This window comes from Egretta garzetta, unplaced genomic scaffold (assembly GCF_000687185.1).
Source record: "Egretta garzetta isolate BGI_Z169 unplaced genomic scaffold, ASM68718v1 scaffold297, whole genome shotgun sequence".
Classification (NCBI taxonomy): Eukaryota; Metazoa; Chordata; class Aves; order Pelecaniformes; family Ardeidae; genus Egretta; species Egretta garzetta.
The window spans coordinates 2,370,408-2,383,563 of NW_009260410.1; the positions used below are offsets into that span (position 1 = coordinate 2,370,408).

Here is a 13,156-nt window from a genome sequence, read left to right on the forward strand (position 1 = left end):
TCTTTCCCTCCTCCTGGCCACGTCTGATATGTGTAAGTAATGTGCGCAGGTAATGTGATTGAGCTGTCAAGAAGGTGGGCTGTGTATTTATTCAAATTGCTTGGTTATGGATATAACTGTGTTGCCGTTGCAGGAAGCAGTGCAAGTATTGATTAAGCACTCAGCCGATGTCAATGCTCGGGACAAGAACTGGCAGACACCATTGCACGTGGCGGCTGCAAACAAGGCAGTGAAGTGTGCGGAAGTCATCATCCCCATGCTGAGCAGCGTCAACGTCTCTGACCGAGGGGGGCGGACGGCGTTGCACCACGCAGCTCTGAATGGCCACATTGAGGCGAGTTGTTTAAGAGCATAATTGATGGTTGGTTTATTTATTGATTTTCCCAGTTCAAACAGTTGACCTGCTGTGCCTGGGTCTAGACTGAGCCCCATATCCCTGACCCTCACGATTCCTGTCATTCAGCTGCTTTGCAAACTGTGTGACAGGTTTCCTACCTGCAGAAACAAGATGGTGGCTGGCAAGTACCTGTGTGGAGCCAACATGCGAGTGAGGTGTGCATGCAGACTTGGAGAGCTGGCTGTGCCACCGGCTCTGGCAACTCAAGTGTGTCCTTGGCTTTTTTTGAGCTTGACTGCCAGCAAAAATAAGAGTGCCAGAATGGAAAGAAGGGAAAACTGGTGGATTAATTTCATACTGAAGAAATGTTTGGCTGTGTGAGATCCAGTTGGTCTGCTTTTCTAATTAGTCTTCTAGAAAATGTGCTCTGGTTTTTCTACTTATCTCATACAAGCCAACCCTTCTAGTCTAATTACTGTTTCTATATGAAAAAAAATACTCTTGAAAATAAAGCCCCTATGTAAAGGGTTTTGCTAGCATCTTTAGATCCATGTGCAAGGATCCTCATTTGCCCATTCCACATCTGAAGGTTTACATATGGAATAAAACCTCTTAGACTGGAACAGTAGGCTTCTGTCAACAAAAGTTGATCAGTTGTACTGTAATTAAAAGAAGGAAGAGGAACCTTAGTTCTTGTAAAACGGTGATGATGTTTGGCCTTTAAAGTACTGCACTGTAGGAAAAAGATATTAATGCTTGAGTCTAACCATCATAATCTAAAGCTCCTTAGCTTTTGGATAGAGTATATCAGAAATGTTAACTGAATATATGCTGTTATTGGCCATCTCTGCAGTAAAGCAGTGTATGAGAGGAAGACAATCGCCCCGCTCTGTAATTTATGGGTTTAGAATGTTTTGCACAAAAAGACAGTTGTTGAATGTGTTTTCCATTCAGTTTCCTTTCTTACTTTTTCCCTGTTTTTTCTTAACATTTAATATTGGATGATAGGCAATGGGGGAAACAGCTTTTCACCTCTCAGACATGCTGTCTAAAAGGCCAGCATCGTGTGTGAGGCAACCTGGTGCCTGTTCACACTGCCATGGGGCATGCGGGAACTTAATGAAAATCACTGTGGCATGGCAAGAAATAGACACTCCTTACTGAAAGATGAGGTGGATTTTGGGGTTTGTTACCTCACGGTCTGGAGGAATCTTGTCCCAATCCACAAGAAGACCCCTTACATTGGTCTTAACAGTAAAAACTAAGAGCAATGTTTCTCTTCCAGGCCTGTTTCTCTGTCAGGTTGTTTGCCAAGCTGAATTTGAAGCACACTGGAGCATGCTCTCAGCCCCTGCTGTGGACACAGAACTTATCCTGGTTACTTGTGGCCATCATTGGACCATGACATTAGTGCGCATGGCTTTGAACAAATTTATCGTTCAAAAGCAGGAGTTTGTGATCCCAACTTTGTTGCTAAAACGATTTGTTACAAACTGTTGAGCGTGTGATCTACAGGGTTGGTTTACTTGCTGTTTTTGCTTCTAGATGGTGAACTTGCTCTTAGCCAAGGGGGCAAACATCAACGCTTTTGACAAAAAGGACAGAAGAGCTCTCCACTGGGCAGCGTACATGGGTAAGGCTTGTATTGTTGCTCCTTCTTTTTAATTTCCTGTTCACAAACCAGTAGCGTGTTTTACAAGGGACAAGAGCAGACCTGGCCATGAAAAGTGAGCATTGTATTTACCCTGAAGAGGGAAGGGTTCAGCTGATCTAAATACACACATTTACAGTTTTGCATCTTGTGAGAACTTGACTGTGATTTCCCTTTTAACACAGTTAATGGTGGGCTTTTTGTGTTGCTTTTTTCATTTTGGTCCCTTTATCCTGACTCTGATTCCAGCCTGAAGTATATTAGGGCTTGAAAAAATACAGGTTATATTTGTTTTGGTTTTTGCTAAAAACTATTTTATATAAAATGCAGATAAATACGATCATAAATTTTGCTGTTTATCTATATTTGTAAGTAGCTAAGTTATTGTAGTCTTAGTGCTTCATAGCCTTTCTTCCTGTTAGCAGCAAATGTCGTCTTTTATTCCAGAGTGGACAGGAGCAACTGATTTGTCTATTCAAAACATCAGTGGTGTTACCAAATACTGCTTAATTAAATCAATTGACCTTATAATTCCTTTTAAGTTGAAGGAAAATTTCGCGTAGTGGGGGCATCATAATTTAAAAATAGTAGAACAGGATTGCCTGTGATAGTTGTCATGCTTGTTCAAGAGCTTTTGTTGGCCAAGCAGTATCTTCCAGATTATAATTTGTGAGGTGTTATGTGCCCTGGGCCAGGAACTCTTTCATCTGACCTGTCAAAATCTTGATTTTAATCCTGGCACTTTTGGAATGAGATAATAGGAGATTCAAACTGTGAGAAAAGCATATTGTGCGTATTTTTGATATACACAGACAGATGGAAAGACTCTTGCCAATAAATGTGATTTGGCTTTTGAGCTAGTGAGCTTTGAACTCCTCTCTGAAAAGGTAAAAGGCTTTTACACTGTGCTGTGCAATTCCACATCTCTTTTGCTCTTAATTATTTTCAGAAATTCATGATGTACTTTTCAAAATCTTTAGATAACATTTAAGGCCTGAACTGGCAATGGGATTTAGGAGTCTGTAGTGTAATTTGGACAGAATTTAGATGATGAGATGAGCATCTTACCATGTAAAACCTCACATAGCTTCTTGAATGCTTAAATACCTTTGGGCACTTTGGACTTTGTCCATTAAGTTTCCTAGGTCCTACACATGACCAGAGCTGCCTCTGTCATGGAAGTGCTGCACTCGGATGGTGCACAACTTTATGTGGTGTTTGACATAATACATTTTTAATTCTAAGAAAGACAGCTCTGCTTCAACATGAAGCAATAAGGACTACTCCTCAGTTAGCCTTGATTTAATTTTGGTGGTGAGGGCACTATCTGGGAAGGCAGGCCAGATGCTTTGAGACCTTCAGGGAGAGGAGGAAACCAAAGATACGGGTGGGTTATAAGTTGCATTTTTAGATGCTCAGCTCTTCCCCTGTATTCTATAGGGAGATCCTAATTCAGGGGTGGGCATTTCACTCCTGAAGACAGATGTGGTTTTGTTCTTTTAATGACTGGAAAACTAATTCACTAAAGAGAAATTTGACACATCTGGTGAAAGTGAATGCATGGATTTCTTGATGAGACCTGGAGCTAGGATTAAGAACGTCTAGGAAAATGCTGGAGTTTTTTCCCTTGTAAAACTATGGGTGCATTGTGAAATGGCAGTGGAGGGGCAGTGCATTAGCAATAAAGCAGTAATTTGGGAGAAGTGATGCTGTAGGAGGGCATACTCATTGATTACTATCTTTCATCTTTTGAAGGTCACCTGGAAGTTGTTGCCTTACTGATTAATCATGGTGCAGAAGTGACTTGTAAAGACAAGAAGGGTTACACCCCACTTCATGCAGCTGCATCCAATGGGCAGATTAACATTGTGAAACACCTCCTTAATCTGGGGGTAGAGGTATGTGGTAATGTGCTCTTTGTGGCTTCCATGTTTCTCCATATTTGGAGATACTCTTTTCTTCTTTCTTATGGATGCTGCTACAGACATTGGCAGAGCTTCTAAGGAAAATAGTTCCCATTTTCTGGACCACCTTGTGCTTCGTGTGGTTTATTGGTTTCAGAGCCAGGAAACATTCCGGAATACAAATTGTCTGATATGGACAGTAAATTCCAGGCCACCTTGCTGAAGAAATCGGGAAATATATGCTCTTCCTGCAGAGGAAGAGGGAATAGTGAAATTTCCCTTGGTGCAGCATTCCCTTTGATATGATAAGCAGTTGTTCTTAATGTATATACTGTGTATTTTACTAAAAAGCAGTTCAGGCTGTTTAAGTTTAGGGATCTGTATTTCCTCTGTAGTTGATGGAGAGATGGAGAAGGATTATTTTCACTCTGGAAAAGAACTTTTTTTCAGGGCACAGACTTATCTTAGTGTAATATTGTCAACTCAGTGGTTCAAAGCAGCAGTGAGATGACCAGAAGAGCCTGCGCTGGTTATTTAGAGATGTCAAATAAAGCCATTGCATTTGCCATTGCATTTTCAGCTGACTTGACCTGCCAAAAAAATGTCGGAAGTCCCATGTTCACAGGCTGTTGACTGTGAAGTTGAAGGGAATGGGTGTTTCTTATTATTAGCAGTACTAAGTACCTTTAATTTCTACTTTCTCCACCACTGGGGGGATGATCTTTGAGACGTCTGTATTTCATGGAAGGGTATTTACGTCATCCCTGAGTCTTTTGTACAATCTGTCTTGTCCTATTTTACAGAACAGCAGTTGAATACTAAGCTGGTGGTCAAGAATTAACATAATCTTAATTAGATCTTTGTAATAATGAGCTAGTGAAAATGGTTTCTTACTGAAGTGTAAATGGCTGTGCAGTTTCACCTTCCCTTCACTCAGACACCTTTAATACCTTCCCAAAAGAAATCTGTGGAAAGAGCTCTTAAGCCTGGTTCTGTTCACAAAAATTCAGTAGTCAGTGTTTTAGTTTTTTTTTCATAAAGATTGTGAGCTTTTTATTTATCCTACTTTTCCACTTATATGTAAAAGCTTTCCAGCTTCTTAGGACTTTTTGTCATCATCATCATTACATAGTCCTGCTGTCAGCTTTAAGCTTTGTACTGGCTTTCAGAAATTGCCAGTAGAATAAAAAGTTAATAATAATAAAGGTAAAGCATTCCAAATTAAGCTCTCTGGAAGTATATTTTTGTCAATGAAATTTGCTGGTGAGAAATATGGCCTATGACAGGTCAAGCCTCCAGCTATTTCCGTTTGCTGAACGTGATGCATTATGTAAAATGGTAAGCTGATGTCTGTAATTTTAACTATGTCTCTGTGTCTCTTTTTAGATTGATGAAATGAACATCTATGGAAATACTGCACTTCACATTGCCTGTTACAACGGTCAGGATTCTGTTGTTAATGAGCTGATTGACTATGGTGCTAATGTAAATCAGCCTAATAATAATGGATTCACTCCCTTGCATTTCGCTGCTGCCTCCACTCATGGAGCACTGTGTCTTGAACTACTAGTGAATAATGGGGCAGACGTTAACATTCAGGTAAAACTTGTATTGCAGCCTGTCAGTTTTACTTTATCCTATTTTGCATACCTCAGGAGACTGGAAGCTATAAAAACGAGTATAGCGTGGCTTTAAATCCTTGATGAAAGTAGAGTGATGCTGAGAATGTTGATCACTAAACTGTTTGGATGAGATGACTTCCCAGCAGAGGACCTCTCAGTGCCTTGATAAATATAATGACAGCTTTAAACTTTAGGCCATGCACTCTCCTGAAGGCATTGATCACTACTAAATTATAGTCTCAGGAGCTCTGTCAAAATCTTATCTCAGGGAGTGGTGGTAGCCAAGGAACTATTTCCTTCCCCCTATAATATGGATTTAATTGAACCTGACTCTTACAAGTTCTTTCTGACTTTCCTGGGGAAGTACAAACTGAAGGTTGTTTGTTTACCTATTTTAGATCCTGAGTTTACAAAGTCTGATTCTGTTCAGGGTATCTGAATGCTTTTGAGGTATAGTTGATACATCTTGATGAAGCTGAAGGGTACTTGCTGTTATCCAACAGAGGGTACTGGTATAGGTACCAGAAGACTTGAGATCTCCGAGTTCATATAAGATTTTGACTGCTTTACTTTAAACTCTGTGTTTCAGTTTCCCATCTGTACAACTGGTCTCCTAGCATTTAACACGTCTGGCAAATCCCTTGAGATCAGTGAATAGTCAGTGCACTGTTTAAGCTCAGAATTATGAAAATGAAATTAGGGATTCTGCTTACCAACGAATGCAAAATCCCATGCCAATAAACATGAAGTGATGTGAGTGGAGAGGCTGGTACCCTTGCCTTGCTATTTTCTCAGCTCCTTGGCTTCTCCAATCTCAGTTTCTTTCTCTAGAACTCAAAATACTGATCTCTACTCATCGTACCTTTCCTTTCATATGCCTTCCCTGTTTTCTAATTGTCTTTTGTAGACATCCTGGTTTTGATTGTGTGGAAATTTATTAACCTAAACTGTTTAGTATAGTGGCTTTTATTCTGGGATGTATCTATAAAATGTGGTTTGATAAACAGGATCTAGTTCTGGAATCTCTGAGATTGCTCTTACTTAGCTTTATGGTTCCTTTGCTTTTCTTTATTCCTCTCACTGCAAGGTTTAGGGAAAATAATGACTGAATGGGAAATGTTACTTAAAAATAATATTCAAGAATAATATGTCCTATATCTGTAGGTTTCTAGCAGGTATTGTGTACAGCCAAGCTGTAAGGACAGGCTCCGCTCCAGCCCATTTCCTATTCATTGCTGAGGAACTGTTTTACTTATATGCTTATACCTTCTGCATTTACCATCATGTATAGATTCAGTTCTACAGACTTTTGAAGCTAGTGGAGGTTTTACCTGGAGAATAGCTGTAGGATGTTGAGCTGAAAGACTTCAAATTGTTACCACCGCTTTACGTGATTGTTTTTCTGTTTTGTTTCTGTTAGAGTAAGGATGGGAAGAGCCCGCTGCACATGACAGCTGTCCATGGGAGGTTCACACGGTCGCAGACCCTCATTCAGAATGGTGAGTTTCTGTGCCTGTTTAATGACTCTCCAAAAGATCAGGCATTTACAAGGTTGCAATTTTTAGTTATTCTGACCTAGAGCGCCAAAGGACTGTTCTGAGAGCTGCTTAGTTCTCAACTTCTGGCTTTGAGCTGCACTGACAGCTCTCATTCTAGCATGTCATCACACGTTGAGATTTTAGTTGTTAAAAAAATCCCATATTCCTCCAGCTGATGGTGGTCCAGGTGATCTGTTGTGATTCTTAACCTGAAAACAAGGTTCAAAGCTGTATTTAGGTCTTTTTTTTTTCGCTGAGAAGCAGGCACAATTTTCTTTCTGAAATTATTTAAAAACTAATAGAAGAACAAGTTTCTAGTTGTCCTCCTTTGGGAGCTCTGGTGTTCTTAGAGCTCAGACCATTTTCTCTACCCTCCACTCAGCAGCGGTACTTCTCTCACCTCCTTAGCTCCACCCCTCACCACTGTCTTCATTAAGTGTTGAACAAATACTCAGGAAGGTGGACCGGCGCCATCTTGTTTGTTCTGGTATGGCCAGGATTCCTGATTATCAGTCATTTATCAGATATCTCTTTTGTCCAAGAATGCTACAGAGTATAACAGACATTATTGTTGGAGATCTGGCAGAGGCCTCTTTCCGACTGACAGAGGATGCTATTACTGATTGTTTACTTACGCTTCCCAGTTTTGGCCACTATACCAGACAGGATGGTCTGGGGTTTATTGGTTGGTTGATTGTTTTGTTGGTTTGTTTTCCAAAATCCCAAACTTGGAACTTAAGTGTGAGATGTTGAAGATGGCTGAACAGTTACGCTGTAAATGTAATGACACTTACATATACACAAGTTTGTATTTAAAAATGGAGATCTTCAGTACATTGTGCTTCTTTCAGGTCACCATGCAAATTGTTGTCATATCTCTCCTTGGATAAATAAAATAGTAATAATAAAAGGAGTTTGGGCAAACTGGAAGAAACTGTGCTTTAATGCAATTTTTAGTTGTTCAGTCAAACATTCTCTCTGACTTACAGCTGTTGTTTGTTGGATTTGTGTTTGAAAGGACTGGCAGTTCTTCATCTGTCCTTCACGCCTCTCTACTCTTCTTCAAGTTACTTGGGTTTCACTTCTTTCTTTGTTTGCTGCCCCTCTAATTTTAGTATTGTACACATATCTGACTGCAAGTGACTTGTATGCCTCATTGCCGTGGGATATTGTGGAAGAGAGAAATGTCAATGATTTAAAGAAATTAAGTTTCATTCTGCAGTACTTAATGAGTTGGCTAAAGATGTCTCAATTTCTGGCTGCTGTCTCTAGTGACTTGTAGAGGAAGAATGGATTACCTTAAAATTGGAAAATTGCAAATGTGATACCTGTCTTTAAAAATGAGGAAAAAGAAAAGCTGGAGAATTTTACATAGGTCAGCCAAAAATTCTGAAATGAGTGAATGAACAAACTGTAAACACTTAGGGAGGAGTGAGCAATATCTGGCATAGATTTCTCAAGAGTAAAAGATGCTGAAACATCATAATTCTCTTCTACAGCAGGATAATCAGCTTTGTGAACACAGCCCAGTCCTCTGACTTTTCTGTGGGCACATGATGTTCATGGAGACCTCCACCAGTGGAGGATCCACCCCAGGGAACCTGTTCCAGCATTTCACTGACCTTTATTTACCGTTACAAAATGCTGTATAGTGCTTTACTAGAACTTTTCTTGTTGCAGTTATGGCCTGTTATCTCCTGTGAAGAGTGGACATGAAGTGAATATTACCATATCCTGATGCTAGCAAGACTTTTTGCATGCTTTCATAAAGTATTCTTACAGCAAGCTAGTTGGAGTATTAAAATATTACAGTGTTGGTGCATAACTAGTTGATAGAATTTACACTGAGAGATTAGTAATAAACAGATTGTTGTTGAAATGGAAGGTGGGGTGAGGGGATTTTCAGCTTCCCTCCTGGGTCTGGAACTATCCAATATTTTCATTAACAACTTGGATAGCGGAATATAAAATGTGCTTTTAACATTTGGAGAAAACATGAAGTCGGGACAGACTGTTAGTTTGGCAGAAGGTGGAATCAGAATGGAAAATAATCCTGTAAAGTTGGAGACAGAAGTTACAATGCAAGTGAAGCAAAGGAAAGATTCCCCCCACCCCAGGCAGGAGTATCAGTCGGACAAGTTCAGAACAACAAGAGCCGGGTGGGTGGCAGTTCCTCAAGAAAGGATCTGGGGCTTGTAGAGGATCAGAAGCTTGTCGATCACAAGTCAACAGCATCATGGTGCTTAAAAAAAAAAGGTCAACAATGTATATGGTGCAAGGTAAAGGATCGTATAGATAGGACTGTAGCCAGCATGCATGAAGTAATCATGAAGCTAGTGCTGGGAGATGTCAGCTGTAGTACTGTTTCTGGCTTTTGACATTTTACTTCCAGAAGGATGTGGGCCAGCTGGAGAAGACTGGGGGAAGGATGAGAATAGTTGGAGTGCAGCAAACTTGACGTACAAGGAGACACTGAGAAAACTACAGTTCCTTTGTCCAAAAAGAAAACAAGGACTTGATAACAATCTTTGCATGGGTCAAAAGCCACAGCAGAGAAGAAAGAAATAATCTATTTTTCCTGCTTGTGAGGATAAAACATGGGATGACAGGCTTAAATTGCAACAGGAAAGGTTCTACTTAAGTGCTGTTTGGTTGTTCTTTGGTAAGACATAGAGAAGGCATACAACACGCTTGTTTGCAGCATGTTCCTGCTGGCCTCTTGGATGAACTCTATTTAACATTGTTGCCTTACAGGTAAGGTTGAGTGGCAATGCCTTTACAAATGAGGGCATAGTTTTAGCAGTTTATTTTGTTAGTTCAATTCAAGGCATCCATTTGTACCTTTAGATGAGCAGCAAGTCTGAATCATATACTCGACCGTTGTATGTCATCCTGTTCACCTATTTCCCACCATTTTTCCCCACCACTGCAGCTGGAGAGGGAGGTAAAAATGCTGCTGCCAGACCATGTTCAGTACCAGTAGCTGACAGCTTTCCATGTGCTGCTTCTTGGTCTCTGAAATTTAGAGTCTCTGTGGCTGGACTGGTTATGCTGCATTTTCTAGAGAGAAATAACATTTGTGGTCACTGGTTCATGCTTAATCTTTCAGTGTTAAACTGTATGAAAATGTCTTTTGCAGGAGGGGAAATCGACTGTGTTGATAAGGATGGTAACACCCCTCTGCATGTGGCTGCAAGATACGGACACGAGCTTCTGATTAACACCCTCATAACCAGCGGAGCTGATACTGCCAAGTAGGTGGCTGAAGTGAAGCTGCTTCTAATGATCAATTATGTCCAATGCCTGGAAACACTGTTACTTCTCATGTTCTGAAGTGCGAAGGTTAAAATGGATAAGCATAATTGTGCTGTACTTCAGTGGGTGACATGGGGCTAAGAGATGAACACTTGGGAAGTGTGGAAGGGAAGGAAGCCCTGCTAAGTTCCTACTGTGCTCAGTTATGCAGTTAGAAGTAGTGCAAGTGCTGCTTCTTTTTCCTAAAGCATTGATGTAGCACAACGGTATATAATGTACATGAAGTACATACATATATAAAGTGCATCTTGATCACAGTCATTCCAGAAAGACTGTAGTAGCAATGACTTTGTACAGGAAACTTAATAGAAAAAAATTCAGATGCCTCCCATGGGAATTGTGTGCATATTCCTTAGTAACTAAATTAGCCTACTGTTTAGTGGCCTGTCGTACATGGTGATTATACTTTTGTCTTGTATCTTTAGGTATGGCATGGGATAATCAATAGAAATGCAGTATTGTGAAGCAAGTGTTACTAAGTATTTCTGATTTCAATATAACTAAAGCCTGTCTTGAGGTTGCATGGTTTCTGATATTCAGGTGGCTGCAATAATAGGACTGCTTTTATCTGATTTGCGAGTTTGGGAGTCTTTTTTGAATAGGAGGACAAGGAGTTGAATTGAAATCAGACACATTTCTAAATGTTGTTAGTGCTTTCTGCTTCAATTCAATTTTGGGGATTTTAAAATTTTTTTTCTCCTGCACATGTGTCAAGACTGCACCCACCATATGATATGTCAACTCAAACATTGGCAGGTGCTTGATTTTTAAGAGTACTCAAGAATTGGTTAGTTATGTTCAAGTTCTTATAGTCTGTTTAAAGAAAATAGCAAACCTGAAGGTAAACGAAGGGGTACAAAACCCGAGTAATGTGGTGCCATGAGGGATATCTGTACCAGGTGTTTAAAAGCAGCATCTGATTTCATGATTGTAAGTTTTTGGCAATTACCTCCACATGTCTCCAAAATACAATTTAAGAGTCTTCTACCTGGAACCTACCATAGGAATCAGTGACTTCTCTTGACTTAATTAGGAAAACCTGCTTTCAGATGCAAATGAGCTGGTTTTGATTTTGAAGATACTTGCAGCTCTCTGTATTTTGTTCGTTTGCTTGGCGATGTTTAAGACAGTGTCACATTTGCCCATATTCCTTTATCAAGTACGACTGTCACCATGCAAACTCAGAAGGTGGAACAGATTTTCAATTGGCATGGATAATGAAATTCCACAGGCTTCAGCTAACGTCACTGGGTTTTATTAACATAGCCAGCATGAAGATCTTTGTGTCTAAATAGATGTGTATTTTTCCTAGCTCCTTCTCCAGTACAGTAAGTCTCAGTCTGTTTCTTATCTTGAGGTTTAAAGGGAAAATGAGATGCAGTGGGATAGCCCACTCTAGGAATCAGAGTTATCCAGTTAGAAATTTCTATTTCACACTTGGGTGACTGGAACATTGATCGAATAAGATACTTTTTCCAGCAGCAGAAATAAGTGAATTAAGAAGTTGGCTCAGAGATACCAGGCAGGTCCAAACGATGCTACTCTCTGTGCTAAACAAGAAGCATTGAAACGCTGGGAATGGGCTTTCATATGTGGTGCATGTAAATAGCTCTGGCTGAGCTCCCCAAACTGCAGCGTTGTTCACAGGCAGCTTGGTCAGTCTTTGGGGCAACTGCATTTAAAGGGGAAAGTGTGTAAGTGATGGGAGGAACCAGTGTGAACAGCGCTACACAAGTGTGACACTGGTTAGCAGATGTGCAGATAGCGTATTTCAATGGAAACCGGCCAAAAGTGGAAATCTTAACCTAGAAGAAGAAAAATACTGCTTTAAATAACTAAGTGCAGGAGGAGGTAGAGGGAAATAGGTGCAGGAAGAAACACGGCAATGCAGAATGTCCAATGTTAATTAAAATAAATGAATCCACAGCTAAAAAATGCAACCTGTTTATACAGGTGCAGCATCTTGGTGGAGCTTGTGCTGTTTCCTTCAAAGAATAGGCTGTCAGATCGTCTTTTAATAATTTACTCTAAGATGTAGATGCTGACACTAGCAAAATTTAAAATTTGTACAGCACCACAAGTCACTCTCGTGTAGCGAAGCAGCAAGGAGGATAGATTTAATGTGAAGACAGAGGGAGGATGCGCCTGTGGATTCTGGAAAGGTTTTTAAAAACAAACCAAAATTAGTTAAATACATACATGTATAAAATGTTGGAGAGAGCAAGATCTCTTTATAAACACCCACATTCATTTTTGTCTAAAGCTTCCTAAGTAACTATGATTTATGTTGAGTCCTGCAGAAAGACAAGTTCCTTCGTCTTTGGGTCCGTATCTGAAATCCTCTGCCATGAGGTGATCGTACTCTCCCATCCACCAATTGTCTGGCAGAAATGAAGGGCAGATGTGAATCCGTCTGCTATTGTTCAAGAGTTTGCCATTTTTCAAAAATATATCTGCTGAAGCAGGCAGTAGATGATAATCTTGTTGAGGTAGTTGGTTTCAGAGGCTCCCTGTTTATGTGCACTTGGAGGACTGCCGGTGGGATAATATTTCTAGAATAACAAGATGCTTTTCACAAAACAGTGCTAAATGACAGAAGCCAAGATGGCCAAACCCAATAGTCTTCTAAGACAGTAAACAGCAGCCTGCTTAGGAACTGAACTGGGATGATTTGCTGATATTAATAAAAGTTGCTGAGTGCTCAGCTTGTTTAAAAAACTATGTGGTTGCCTGGTACAGATTTAGCCTAATGATAGGTGCCTACTTTTTTTTTTTTTTTTTTTTTTTTT

The 13,156-nt window shown here is 40.1% G+C and overlaps 1 protein-coding gene across 2 annotated transcripts in view; it reads left to right on the top strand.

The window, feature by feature from the left end:
* The window catches only part of ANKRD44 (ankyrin repeat domain 44), a 77,941-nt gene that overhangs the window by 20,466 nt on the left and 44,319 nt on the right, over positions 1–13,156 (top strand). For both annotated transcript variants that reach the window (XM_035899062.1, XM_035899061.1), the window contains exons 4-9: positions 134–334; positions 1,883–1,970; positions 3,744–3,886; positions 5,279–5,491; positions 6,935–7,013; positions 10,192–10,306. In XM_035899062.1, the coding sequence (XP_035754955.1) occupies positions 134–334; positions 1,883–1,970; positions 3,744–3,886; positions 5,279–5,491; positions 6,935–7,013; positions 10,192–10,306 (839 nt within the window). The remainder of the gene's footprint in view (positions 1–133; positions 335–1,882; positions 1,971–3,743; positions 3,887–5,278; positions 5,492–6,934; positions 7,014–10,191; positions 10,307–13,156) is intronic.